Source organism: Buteo buteo, chromosome 5 (genome assembly GCF_964188355.1).
Source record: "Buteo buteo chromosome 5, bButBut1.hap1.1, whole genome shotgun sequence".
NCBI lineage: Eukaryota > Metazoa > Chordata > Aves > Accipitriformes > Accipitridae > Buteo > Buteo buteo.
Genome location: NC_134175.1, coordinates 4,138,091 through 4,151,816, shown reverse-complemented (window position 1 = coordinate 4,151,816; position 13,726 = coordinate 4,138,091). Strand labels below are relative to the sequence as shown.

General features: G+C 56.2%; 1 protein-coding gene across 5 annotated transcripts in view; it reads left to right on the top strand.

The window, feature by feature from the left end:
- The window catches only part of AGRN (agrin), a 126,113-nt gene that overhangs the window by 100,286 nt on the left and 12,101 nt on the right, over positions 1-13,726 (top strand). For all 5 annotated transcript variants that reach the window (XM_075027283.1, XM_075027284.1, XM_075027287.1 and 2 more), the window contains 15 exons: positions 170-294; positions 713-818; positions 1,052-1,435; positions 1,590-1,724; positions 3,188-3,315; positions 5,592-5,706; positions 6,044-6,163; positions 6,737-7,093; positions 8,332-8,524; positions 9,180-9,395; positions 9,658-9,887; positions 10,375-10,509; positions 10,675-10,771; positions 11,203-11,367; positions 11,742-11,853. In XM_075027283.1, the coding sequence (XP_074883384.1) occupies positions 170-294; positions 713-818; positions 1,052-1,435; positions 1,590-1,724; positions 3,188-3,315; positions 5,592-5,706; positions 6,044-6,163; positions 6,737-7,093; positions 8,332-8,524; positions 9,180-9,395; positions 9,658-9,887; positions 10,375-10,509; positions 10,675-10,771; positions 11,203-11,367; positions 11,742-11,853 (2,618 nt within the window). The remainder of the gene's footprint in view (positions 1-169; positions 295-712; positions 819-1,051; positions 1,436-1,589; positions 1,725-3,187; positions 3,316-5,591; positions 5,707-6,043; positions 6,164-6,736; positions 7,094-8,331; positions 8,525-9,179; positions 9,396-9,657; positions 9,888-10,374; positions 10,510-10,674; positions 10,772-11,202; positions 11,368-11,741; positions 11,854-13,726) is intronic.

The window sequence follows — 13,726 nt, the reverse complement described above, 5'->3', positions numbered from 1 at the left end:
TGTTTGGTGAAAGTCTGTCTTGTCCGCTGGTCTGAACTGCTCTGGCGAGTCTGTGGGAGAGCTAAGACCCACTGGGAGGAGAGAGGGATTTTGATTCAGCATAGCCTGTTTCTGTGTGATCGGTATGTGCTTTGTTGGTCATCTCTTCCCCCTTCTCTCCCTACCCCAGACCCGTCAGCCCCAAAATCCTGTGAGGAAATGACCTGCGAGTTTGGGGCCTCGTGCGTGGAAGTCAACGGCTTTGCCCACTGCGAGTGCCCATCCCCTCTCTGCTCAGAGGCCAACATGACCAAGGTTTGTGGGAGAGGCAGCCATGGGGGGCTGAGCGGCGTCGGGGGGACATGTGGCTAGCTCGGCTGCATTGGGCCGGTGCACGCAGTGCGGGGGTCTGATGGCTCTTCGCCCCCGCAAGAAGCAGGCGGGCAAGTTCAGTCACTGTCTTTGGTGCATGGGGAAGGGTGACGTGCGAGTCAGAGATGTCTCCCAGCAGAGCTGGGTGCTCCGTGCCCCATCTGGCACCTCCGAGCTGCTCAGCTCCAGGGCTTCCACAGCCCACACTCCCACGCTCCAGTCCCTCTGTCCAGACCATTGCCTCTTTGCCTCAGAGGGACTCCTGCAAAGCCTCTGCTTCCAGCATTTAGAGACCGGTTTATTTTGCCCAGGGCTTGGAGGAGGACAGAGGTGCAGTTCACATTTCCCCTCTGCCTCCCAGGTGTGTGGCTCCGATGGTGTCACTTACGGGGACCAGTGCCAGCTGAAGACCATCGCCTGCCGGCAGGGACAGGTCATCACAGTGAAGCACATGGGGCAGTGCCACGGTGAGTGTCTGCAGCTCTCGGTGCTGGGGCAGTGCCAGCCCTCTGGCCTGACACTGGACCCGGGTCTGGCTGCCTCCCTCTGTGGTTCCTCGCTGTGCTGTGACTCTTCATGGCGCAGCAGATGCACTGCCCGGGGCAGGTGCCTGAGGGTTTGCAACATGCGTCCCAGTGTCACAGGCAGCCTTTCCCAGACCTGCCCCTCTTCACCTACCCTGTCTCGCTGCTCCTTTCAGAGTCCATCACTCACACAAGCCACACCTCACCACCCACACCGCTGCCCACGCTGCCCTTGGACAAGTTAATTCTTCCTCCGCCACTGCGGCTCACCACCCGGGCTCCGGAACCCACCGAGCTGGCTACCAGCTCCCTGCTGTTGGAAGCCAAGCCTACTGAAAGAGGTCACCCTACAACAAGGCGCATCACGACTGCCAGACCAGCCACTACGCCATGGATGACCCACGGGGTGTATAAGACCACCGTCCGCCCGCTCTCCACCGCACCAGTGGTCCTGGCCACCACCCAGCCTGCCTACGTTGAATCAGGGAGTGCAGAAGGCAGTGGAGACCAAGAGATGGGCATCAGCGGAGACCAGGAATCTAGTGGGGCAGGCTCTGCTGGTGAGCGTGCGCTTCTTAGGCTTGGCATGTTGGTTGTGAGCTAAACTGTACCGTGTCCCTCCCAACGAAACGAAGTTGTGTCTTGGCCTTATTCTCTGACACGGAGGTGAGGTCTTACCTTCTGCTGGTGAATGCTCCTCTTAATGCCCTGCAGGGGAAGAGGAGGTGGAGGAAAGCCAGGTAACTTCTACCCCAGCCATCGAGAGGGCGACGTGTTACAACACCCCGCTGGGATGCTGCTCTGATGGCAAGACTGCGGCTGCTGATGCGGAAGGCAGCAACTGTCCGGGTGAGTTTGTCCTCGGGGCTGGGCTCTGGGCTCCCTCGCCGTGGTCAGGAGTCAGCCTGAGCTCTTGCAGGGTGCAGGAGAGGGAGAGATGGCGGAGAGAGCAGCATGGTGCTGTGCTTGCCCGGCTGGCAGTGAACGTGGTTCCTGCATCCAGTCTTGGGGGCTGCTGTGTCCCCAAGGGGACGTTCATGGGGATGTGCCGAGCCATGGTAGCTGGGAGACGTTGTGCCCACCTGCCACAGCCCCCAGCAGCCAGCCCTGGTGCTTGGGTGGGTGCTGCTGTTGACATGGGGAGCTGGGGCACTCTGCAGTTTTCTTCGCTTAGGTAACCACTTTCTTCCTTGACTGCTACAGCCTTAAAACTTTGACTGGTGTTTTGCCCAGGCTTCTGGAGAGCTCATAGCTGGCACTAGAGGGAACGAGGGAATTTCTTGGATTCCCATTTTATCTGTGTCGATGGTTGTAAAAGGAGTTGGGCTGACCAGGACCAGTTTGGTACCAGGGCAGGCGGGGAGAGCAGCTGTAGCCCCAGTGTCCCTGCTGGGCTTCCTGGGGAGTCTGACTCACGCTGTGGTTCCCAGAGGTGCGTGCTGCTTTCATGACCTAGGTGGGATCCGTCTTGCCTACTTACTGTCCCTTTCACACTGTCCATGTTGAGGAAACACAGAGCCTCCTGCGCTCGGTCAGAGTATTGGTCACCCTGTACATACATCCTCGTTACCCTAAAAATTGTTGCTCTGGGGCCGTCTCCCAGATGTTTCCTCACTGGTCACTGTGGTTCTTCTTAACCGTCCCTGTTCCTTGGGGTTTCCAGCAGGACATCCCCTGTTCCTCTGGACACCACATTCCCCTTTTAACCCACAAAAGGACAGCTGCTGGGAACCTCCCGTACGGTTACCCGCAGTGGGGATCTTTCTATAGCTGCCTCTGCACTCCCACAGCTCCCCTGGAAGGGAACCACACCTTGGGTTCCTGTTGCACTTCTGGTCTGCTTTTGCAAGGCTGGCCACAGCCTGTTAGCTGGCAGGGTCTCTACTTCCCTCTCCCAGCACAGGTCTTCTCCTTGCCCAGAGTCCACATTTCACCCTCTTCTGCCCCTATTTGCATGCACGTGTCTGATCCTGCCGTATTGACTATGTGCTGCTCTGGCTAACGTCTTTCTCTTGTTACTCAGCCGGTGCAGGGGGGCTGCTATCCGGGCCGGAGCTCAGAGGAAACCGTATGGTAAAAGCTGCCATCTCCAGCCTGGTCTTTGCCATCTGCTCCAGCACCCTCTGATACTAATCCTCCATGGCGCTCTCCCAGACCCATCCAGACTAACCCCAACACTGGCACTACCCGCACACTGCCATCACCCTTTCCCCCCAGGGACTCGAACGCTCCTTGCGGCTGTCAGCCACATGCCTGTCCCCTGCCCGCAAGCCGACTAAAGGCATTTGTCTTGTTTACCCTCCCTCCCATAGCTACCAAAGTCTTCCAAGGAGTCCTCATCTTGGAGGAGGTGGAAGGCCAGGAGCTGTTCTACACACCTGAGATGGCTGACCCCAAGTCAGAGCTCTTTGGGGAGACGGCCAGGAGCATTGAGAGTGCGGTGAGTTCTTTGCGCTTGATCTAGGGTCTGTCTAGGGCTGTTCTGGCCTCGGCAGAAGAAGAGAGGACCCTGCCCACCTCTGTCTGCCCTGTGGTGAACAGACGACTAAACCCCAACCGTTCGCTTCCAGAAACACAGTCGTCCCCTTCTCAAGCGAGCAGGCTCTCTCCGCGCCGCTGCTAATAAGCCAGCTGGTCTGTTCAAGCGGCTGGCTTCCCATGCGGAGCCAGCCTGTGGCATCCTTGCCTGCTCGCGTCCGCTTGGCCTCTGAGATGCCAGCGCTCTGCAGGAAGGCTGCCCCGCTGAAACAGGGACCGAGAGCTGTCTGCTTTCTGAGTGCTGCTCCCCGGGTGCGTGTTACGGTCCCCTGTGCCACCACCACCCTCTGTAGCTGCAGACGCTCTTGTTGTCCCGACCGTGGGGACCACTGTGGGTTTCCTTCTGCTTCGCCTTCTCGTTCGTGATGGTTTCTGGGGAGGCTGTGGCCTGTCATTGCTGTCTGTTAAATGGGAGCACAGAGACCTGTCTGCAAAAGGCGTTGAGTGCCTTGGAGGAGCATTGCTCCATGTTACAGGGTTGGTTTTTTTTGAGATGGGCTTAACCTCCTAAAGCTAGGAGCGAATGTGGCTTACCGCCAGGGCCAGCACTTTTATGGAGTGGGCAGTTAAGATGTAAGGAGATGATGCACTGGTTCTAAGAGGTACGCTCTGTGAATTTGTCTAATCTCTCTTTAATCTATGAGTGTTATTAGCCTCTACCATATGCTGTGTCAGTAGGTTCCATACTTTGTTATGTGCTGGGTCAAAAATTATCCTTTTTCAGCTTGATCTTGGTGGTAGGGCTGTTTAGATAAGAGGTTCTGCCTTAACGCCTGGATTTCCCAAAGTGTCCTTATCTCCGTGAAAAGCCCTTAGACAAAAATGTGTCCCAAACCCCTTTGCCCCTCCAGTTCAGCTACACAACTCGGGATGCTGCTTGTGTAAATCCAGTCTCCCACTTCCAAGGAGAACCCCCCTGCATTGCCAGCTCTTGGAGTAGGCGGACTTTGCGTGGCAATGTGTACATATGGGTATGCCAAGGAAGCGCTGGGTGGGGTAGCAACTTTATACTGTAGCCTGCAGTGTGGCACAGCAAATACAAAGCATCTTTGCGAGGAGATTAACATATTTAGAGCTGGTTCCAAGCTGCATTTAGAAGTTGGCAAGCCCTCAGTACCATCATATAAGCAGATGTGTGCCTGGCATATGGACCATATGGTTCATGCAGTTCTGAATCACAATAGCAATATTTCCCAATACAACAGTGGCTTCTATCTGAGGATGCAAACATGCGCACAAAAGCTTCATTCACTGGTTCATCCGTTCTCCCCCTCGAGAAGGCAAGAGACTTTGCTGGTTTCTGTTTTCCCAGGCTGGTTGAAACGAAGGCATGGCACTGGCCGTCTGCGGCTGGGCTGAGAGTTCCTGCCACAGCCCTGTGCTGCAGAGACCTGTTGTCCCTGTGCAACCTACCTGCGAATGCCCATGGACGTGATGTGCTGCTTTACCCCTCCGAGGTCGCTATGCCCAAAATTATAGGGGGACGCTATGCCATGGGACCATTAGTCAGTTAATTACTTTCTTCTCTCTTTGCCTTGAAGCTGAGGGAAGGAAGCGGTGGCCTCTAGCTGTGATGACTGCTGCCCAACGCAAGGCTGGACAGATAGCTAGCAGGGGTGTTAAAGCCCTGCCTTGCTGTAAGACTTGGACTGTCACTGTCTCCTTCATGTGATTTCAGACAAATCCTGCAATGTCTGAAAGCCAAATTTTAAAAGGCAGTCAGGTACTTAAAGATGCAGAATGGTGCCTTATGGGATTTTCCAAAGTGCCTAAGCAGGTTTACACAGCTTTAGAAGAGATCAGTAAGACTTAGATGCCACACAAAAGAAAATCCCTATATGAACTGCAAGGTGTCTCTGGTCTGGCTCTGTTCCGCTCTTCCTCATGGGTACAATGGGGATAGCTCGCTTTCCCCACGCTGTTTCTGGATCCTGTTCTTACCTTTGACTGCAGGCCATAAAGAATAGGGACCATCTGAAACTGTCACCCTACATAACAGAGCCCTGTTCTCTGCATGTCTCAGTGGGATGGCTTGCAAAGGTTTGGATGCAAACCCCTGTGGGCTGAAACCAAGGAGACTTGCTGAGAGTCAAGATCTTTTATTGAAAGGACCTATGTCCTAAGATCTCCCCGTTAATCAGTTTGTTTATCTTTTCTCCTGCACCTCCAACCAACTAGCTGGATGAGCTTTTCCGCAATTCTGACGTTAAGAAGGATTTCAAGAGCATCCGTGTCCGAGACCTGGGGCAGAGCAGCGCTGTCCGTGTCATCGTGGAGTCCCACTTTGACCCAGGTAAGAAACCTCCCGGTGCTGATTCACGGTGGCATCACCATCTGCCTGAGGATGGAGCAGGCACTTCCAATGGGGCTGCTGGCCTGAGAAACACGCATGCGGCGAGGAGCATGAAAGAACCTTATTAAAATTTGCCGGGGCTATGTCTTCGGTCCAGCAAAATCAACAGATGCTGGGAGGAGGTGCACCCCAAGCTGGTGCCTGGAAGGCTGGAAGCGTTTTCCTAGGGAAAGGAATGATTCGGATGCATTGCGGGGAGGTCATGAGAGGGAAACTTCTAGGTGGGCCCTGCATCTTCACTCTTGCCTTTCTGCTTTCTCCTCCTGGCTACCATCAGCCACTTCCTACACGGCAGCTGATGTCCAAGGGGCCCTGCTGAAGCAGATCAGAGCTTCCAAGAAGAAAACCATCCTGGTGAAGAAGCCCCAGCAGGAGCATGTCAAATTCATGGACTTTGGTGAGCCCCCTCTGTCTGCAGGCAGTCCCCCTCTCTCGGTTTAGGCTTTCAAATGGGCAGGCTGGCTCTTCTGGTCTTGCCAGGACCTTTCATCTCTAGCAGTAACCCGTCAAATGCTTCCCCAGACAGTGCCCTCCAGAGCCAGGGCTCAGAGGTTAGTCCGTGTGCCCGGACTTGTTCTCAACTCAGGAAGGCCATAACGGGGCGTAAAATTGCTCCTCTCTTCCACAGCACATGGCACATGGCGATGTGACACTGCCCACGGACCTGGAAAGTGAGCCCTTACTGGTACTCGTGAAGGGACGGCCAGGCTAGCCCGCACAATCTCATGCTGATAAACCTGAAATGCTGATTTTTCTAGGAAAGAAAGGCGTATGGCCGCACCGGGCACGCAGCTCTGCCTGGGAGCATGGCTGTCCCCGTGCCAGGGTGGGAGGGCTTTTTTTTGGGTGTGCGGTAGCCTGAGAGTAAGCTTCTTTGCTGACATCTCACCCCAAAAATCCAAGCGGCTTTCCCTGCCCCCAGAGAGAGTTGCAAAGCACCAGCCTCCACCTGCATTTTGCTGTGTTCCAGACTGGATCCCCAGGCTCTTCACCACCACCGTGACCACAACCACGGCCACCACCGTGGCACCCGCCACCACCCGCAGGTACACGACGGCTGCCGCTGCCACCGCGGTCCACGTCTCGCGCCCGGGCGCCGTGGGCCGACCCGGCACCAAGACGGCAGGAGCTGTCAGCACCAAGAGACCCACCTCCACCCTCCCCGCCACCACCCGGCGAAAGCCCACCCGCCAGCCCCCCGCCACGAAGAAACCCTCGCGGCCCTGCGACTCTCACCCCTGCCTGCACGGCGGCACCTGCGAGGATGACGGCAAGGAGTTCACCTGCAGCTGCCCGGCAGGCAAAGGGGGAGCCGTCTGCGAGAAACGTACGTGCTCTCCGACCCGTGTCTGTCCCTCCTCCAGCAAACTGCGTTGACTTGCACGGGGATGGACGTGCAAACCCAGCCCCGTTAACTAGCACTGGCACCGCACGTGCGCCAGGCAGGAGGCACCGCAGGGCTCAATTTAAGCGGCTTTCTTAACTCGGCCAAGAACAGGTTGTACGTGCACTATGCATTGTAAGAGGCAAGCACGACAAGGCTGCAGGGTAAGAAGGTGCCAGGAGCAATTTCTTCCTGGCTCCGCTTCTGATATACCAGCGCCCCGAACCATGGGGATTGTGAGCTGCTGCTTTTTTATCCCCGCTCACGGTATTGTCACTCGCAGCTCCTGCAGCTAGTGACTGCTAGTTAGTGTAACAGAGAGACAGGTACTAACTGTCCTCTCAAACGCCAGGAGATGTGTGCTGATAATTCAGGCTGTATTGCCTGGTGCTTGTGGCTGCTTAGCAAACAGCTGCAGACTGGCAGCGTGCTTAACCAGAGCGGCTGTTATTTACTGTGAGTTCTCACTGGCAGTTTGGTGTCATGCCAGGGGCTCTGGGTGGTTGTGAGTGCTTATTCCTGAAAAGCTTTGTCCCTAAAGCTATAAACTGGAGCACTCAAAGCTGCTACTGGATGTGGGTGTCCAGCCCCGTTAGTTTTAATAGGGCTTGGCCTTCCAGATCCCTTGGAAAATCTCAGCTGCAATAAATAAAAGCCTGGAGTGATGAATGTAAATCTGTCATGTGGGATTCTGGGAGGACAGATAAAAATTATCTAAGGAGCAGGGAAGTTGAGTTATGAGGAACGGTCTGTACAGCAGAGCTCAGCTGACGGCACAGGGGATGTGATAGCTGGGCATGGAAAGGACCGACAGCGCTGGTCCTTACCTGGGGGGAGCTGATTGGGACACCACTGAAGCTAAGTGCTGGGGGAGCAATACCACAGATCTCTAATGCCTGGGAGAAGTCTTTGGAGGGCATGCCATCACGAGGGGAGTGGGTTGCTACCAGTACGAGTGTCTGGGAGGCAGTGATGGGATAATTGCAGAGGAGCATGGGCTCAGGGGAGAGAGCGAGCTTCTTTCTGCCATTTTGCAAGAGCTCTCTTTGTTTGTACAGGTAGGAAAATGTTCACGGGTTCATGTCAGGCCTTTATCTGCTCTCTATCCTTCTGTTCCCTCCTCTACTTCATCCCCTCTTCCTTTCTCTATTCCCCCCGCCCTCCTCCCCCGGCTCTTGCAGCTATCAGGTACTTCATCCCTAGCTTTGGTGGCAAGTCCTACCTGGCCTTCAAGATGATGAAGGCGTACCACACCGTGCGCATCGCCATGGAGTTCAGGACCGTGGAGCTCAGCGGGCTGCTGCTCTACAACGGGCAGAACCGTGGCAAAGACTTCATTTCCCTGGCACTGGTTGGTGGCTTCGTGGAGCTCAGGTGGGTGCCCTTCCCCTCAGCCCTGTGCGGTATGGGGAAAGCAGAGCAGCAGCTCTTGTCAGAACGGTCCTTGCACAACACTGTGAGGGTGCTGGGCTGGAACTTGCAGGCTAAGAAACTGTAGCATCAAATGGACAGCAAGAGGAGGAGCATATTTTCCAATCTAATAGGAATACTAAGGGGACTCCTTCCCTGTGGCACTTTGTAATGAAGTTAATTCTCTTATTTCGGTTTGAATTTTGAGAAGCTAAAAGGTGTTGATATTTTGAGCAAGTGAGAGGTCTTGTTTTGGTGCTGGTTTTGTACTGGAGAAAGCAATGCAGGGGAAAAAAGAAAGGGAGAAAGGCCCCAGAAATCGGAGCTGAAATGATTTTTCCAGTTCCCAAAGCCAAAGGCGCAGATTCGGCACGAGGTGAGGTGGAGGGCAGCTCTCTGGAGACTGCAAAGTCCAGACGAGTTCTCAGGCAGTCAGTCCCGATGCTCAGCAGGGGACACCTGTGTGCTCCCAGTTCAGTCTGGTCCAGAGCTGGGAAGGGAGGTGGGCTCCCCAGTGCTCCCAGCTTCTCCCTGGGATGCGGCAGCCCCCGTGCCATGGCACAGATGTCACCTTTCTGCAGGGTGGCACGGACACAAGCCTCCCCCTCTTCTACTCCAGGTTTAACACCGGCTCCGGCACGGGCATCATCACCAGCAAGGTCCGCGTTGAGCCTGGCAAGTGGCACCAGTTAGTGGTGAACCGCAACCGCCGCAGCGGCATGCTGTCTGTCGACGGGGAACCCCACGTCAGCGGGGAGAGCCCGACGGGCACCGACGGGCTCAACCTCGACACAGACCTCTTCATCGGGGGAGCGCCGGAGGACCAAATGGCTGCGTGAGTGCGGGCGCTGGACCGCTGTCCTGGGTGTCGCGGCATCTGCTGCGGGCAGAGCATCCGTGGTGGCTGCAGCCCTCTGCCTGCTAGCGGGCTCCAGGCGGTGGCTGGAGGGTCGTTGGGGATTGGGGCTTCTCTGGGCCTTGGGGGGGCCTCTTAACGCCTCGCCGGGGAGCACAGCCTGACCCAGATGCTTGGAGGTCCTCCGCGTTTTTGTCCTCGGGGACAAAACCCCCACCCACTTTGTCCTCTGTCCCCTCAGGGTGGCAGATCGTACCGCGGCTACAACCGGCCTGAAGGGCTGCATCCGCCTCCTGGACGTGAACAACCAGATGTACGACCTGCGGGAGAAAGGCAGCGATGTGCTGTATGGCAGCGGGGTGGGCGAGTGCGGCAACGACCCCTGTCATCCCAACCCCTGCCACCATGGTGGCATCTGCCACGTCAAGGAGGCAGAGATGTTCCACTGCGAGTGTCTCTACACCTACACCGGTACGGGGAGGGGGCTGCGGACAGAGCGTTGCTGGGGTTTCTCATCCCGCTGGCTGGCCTTGAGGGATCCCAGAGCCTCTGGGGCTCGTGTTAGGAGCTACAGTGGGAAGGGAGGCGGTGTGGGTTAGAGGGAGAAGTGTAGTATGAAGCCGCATGCAATGAAGTCGGTAAATTTAAAATGTAGACCTGTTCATATGCACATAAGGCAAGGGCCAGGATGTGTTTGTTCTCGTGCACAAAAAAAATTTCCCCTTGCGTTTTAGGGGCGTAGTCTGGCAAGGGGATACCTTGCCATTGGCAGATGATAATCTGCCATTTGCGGGGTCCACTGCAGGGGGTTTCTAGGGTCATGAGAACCCAACCTGAGAGGGGAGAAAAAGGCTGGCAGGGCATCAGGAGACATCAGAGACATTTGCGTCTGGCCAAATCGTGCCTGATGGCCGTCAGTTTGAGAGGCTGATGTGACAGGTTGCTTTTTCTGCCGCAGGCCCGACGTGCGCTGACGAGAGGAATCCCTGCGACCCTACGCCCTGCCACGTCTCTGCCACCTGCCTGGTGCTGCCGGAGGGAGGTGCCTTGTGCGCCTGTCCCATGGGTCGGGAAGGAGACTTCTGCGAGCTAGGTGGGACGGGAGCCGGCAGAGGAGCGGGTCTGGGGAAGGGGGTGGAACTCAAGGTGCTGATTTCCCCAGCCTGGGCGGCCAGGAGGCTTTGCCTGCTGTGGCTCTGGGGCACTGGCTGAAGCTGCTCTGCCTCCTCTTCCTCACCATTCCCTCGTTTGTGCCCAGTGACAGAGCAGGACCACACCATGCCCTTCCTCCCGGAGTTCAATGGCTTCTCCTACCTGGAGCTGAACGGGCTGCAGACCTTCGTTCCTGACCTGCAGTAAGTGCCAGGGAACGGGAGAGGGGCAGGTGAGCGCATCACCTGCGTGGCCAATTTTGGGGAGAGAACTTGTGCTCTGAGCCTCGCCTGTCACACGCTGGCTCTCCCTGGAGGTCGTCCCTTTCGCCCACTGGTGGTTTTGTCTGCAGGGACTGGCATCGCCAGAATCCCTGCAGCCAGACTGAGCCAGCACTGTGCCCTGGGTGCTTGGTGTTGCAACAGGCTGGGTCAACAGGCACTGCGGGGCAGCACTCTGAACACGGCAGATGTATCTCTTACCTGGCAAGGGTGCTTTAGAGGGGTGGCATCTCTCTGCCATACGTGTAGTCCCAGGCAGGCAGAGGTCTTCCAAGGGCTTGGCACACGGGGGCAGAGGAAGAGAGCGTGTGGGCGGACGGACCAGAGGGTATCCGTAATCCTTCTCTCCTCAGGGACAAAATGTCCATGGAAGTTGTGTTCCTGGCCAAGAACCCCAGCGGCATGATCTTCTACAACGGCCAGAAGACAGACGGCAAAGGGGACTTTGTCTCTCTGGCCTTACACGATGGCTACCTGGAGTACAGATACGACCTGGGCAAAGGGGCAGCTGTGCTCAGGTAGGGTAGGCTGTGGGCTGGGAAACTGCTCGTCAGGGCAGTGGTGGCAACAGAAGTGTGGAGGGTCAGTGGTGGCTTTCAGCATCCAGCGCTGGCTTTGAGCTCCCCTCCCCAGAAAACCATAAGGAAGCATGGGGGGAACAGGCTTCCTAGCAGCCTCAGCTGTGTGCAGGAATGGCTCTTGGTCGGCTATCCCTCTGCGCCTCTTTCCCAGGCTAATGCTGAGCTGTCTGTGAGCTGGGGCAGCCCGAGCCGGTCAAGCTGCGGTGGCCTGGGCAGCCCAGGCTGGTCACGGGAGGTTTAGAGCACTGTGTTTGCAGGTGGTGATGGCAGAGCTCTCACCCGTGTGTCTTCTCCTCCCTTCTCACCGCCAGGAGCAAAGAGCCAGTTCCCCTCAACACGTGGATAAGCGTCTTGTTGGAGAGGAATGGGCGTAAAGGGGTAATGAGGATCAATAACGGCGAGAGGGTGATGGGAGAGTCACCGGTAAGTTGATGGGCCGGGGAGAGCTCTCTGGGCTTTCAGCCCTGCTCCTCTCACGTGTGAAGTGAGCTGAGAAGTTCCCAGGCTCGTGAGCTTTTAATCCCTGTGGTGCGTGTCTTTAAGGCTGGAGGAGGAGTGGGCAAGACCCGGGGAGAAAAGGATGCTGCAGGGCAGAGCTTACCTGCCTCTCCTAGCTGCTCTGCAGCCTGGCCCTGGAGCTGTAGGACAGCAACTGCCCACCTCTTCCAGTTCTTCCTCCCTCCTTGTCCCACACCACACACAGACCTGCACCGCCTTTGCCAGCGACACGCATGCCCCGATTTCTTGGGACCTTGGTTTCGGGGTGTGTTTGAGTCCTCCTCACATTCATGCACGCACACAGCCCATCCTTTTTTGCAGGTCCTTGACTGTCCCTGTATTGGGGCGGGTACGTGAGGCACCTGCAGCCCGTGCTGCCACTGTGTTGGACCGTGAGGGTTTCAGCCTGCGCCCTTGGTGCTCAGGAGCCCTCCGCAGTGCTGGCTGCGCGGAGAGCTCGGCCGGGAAGAAGTCACGGAGTAGTAAAAGCCCCGTTGCACTGTTGCTGCTGAATCCATTAGTGCCTTCTCTTCTCTGTTTCCAAGCCGGCAGCTTACCCCTGTGACTTCTCCCTGTGCCCTGTCCCCTCTGCACGCTTCTGTCTCCGCACAAACAGCAGTTCCCAGGGGTTCCGTGGCAGCGCCACTGGCCTTCCTTTCATCTGCCTTTCCAGCAGGGAAGCTGATAATGCAGGAAAAGCCCCAATTGCTGCTGAACTCATCCTTAAGATCCACCTAAAAGTGCAGCATCAAGTTTATGCAAAAGAAGGGATTTCTTCCTCCCCTCACTCTTGTCTTTTCAAGCTTCTCTCCCTGCAAAGGTTTCCCCTGGCCGGCAGCGGGGCAGCGGCCCCTCCTGTTGCCTTCTGCGGCTCCCCTTCCCCTTCCCTGGCTACTCCAGGCACTGGTTGCAGCGGTGGTCTTGCAGCCCTGCATGTTACGATGTTACCCACTGATCTCCCTTTTCTCTCTCTCTCTTTCTCTCTCTCCCTTTGATTTTCATTTGTATTTTTCCCTCCCCTGCTGTCTGGATCCCAGAAATCCCGTAAGGTAAAGATAAGTATGACCCACTGCACCTCCATCTCATCTGCCATTGGCACGTTGTTCTTTTTTGTTTTCCATTCAGATCTCAGTGTTTCACCTGCTCCCCTTCCCATCTGACCAAGCAGCTTTAGGATCTCTGTAGATTAGAGACACTCGTTTCCTCTTCCGTCATTAATTTCCAGCCAGTTGTTACATTTTGTTTTGGAAGCATCTCAATTAATCCAGTCATGTTCCTTGTGTTAACTCCACAAAGCATTAGCTAGTGATTCATATAACTGCATCTTTGCCTCGCTGCTGTGCCTCTGGGTCCATCCCAGGTGCTCGGGAAGGGACATCGCTCCTGTTGTGTGCCCGGTGAACCATGTGGCTGAAGACTCACCCAGGACTTTCTGTGCTGTGCAGTTGGGGCTGCAGGGTGACAGCAAGGAGGGAGTCTTTCTCCTCCAAACACACAGCCACATGAGGTGCAGGAGAACCTACTCTAGCCATTTGCTGTAGGGGACCTGTAGCAGCCGGATGAGCCCAAGCTGAATCCCTCTGGTATGCGTTTGGGTTTAAACATTAGCCTGAGAGCATTAGAACAGCATCTCCACAAAACTAAATTCACAGAAAACCTTTAACTTGTGTGCCTGCTGGCAGGCAAGACCTTGCAGCTTGGCACGAGGAGTTCGCTGGAGGCTCCTTTCTCCCAAGCGCCCTTTACGCAGCCCGGTTTGGTGCCAGATCCATGGAGCTCATCCTCTCCCTGGGCTCAG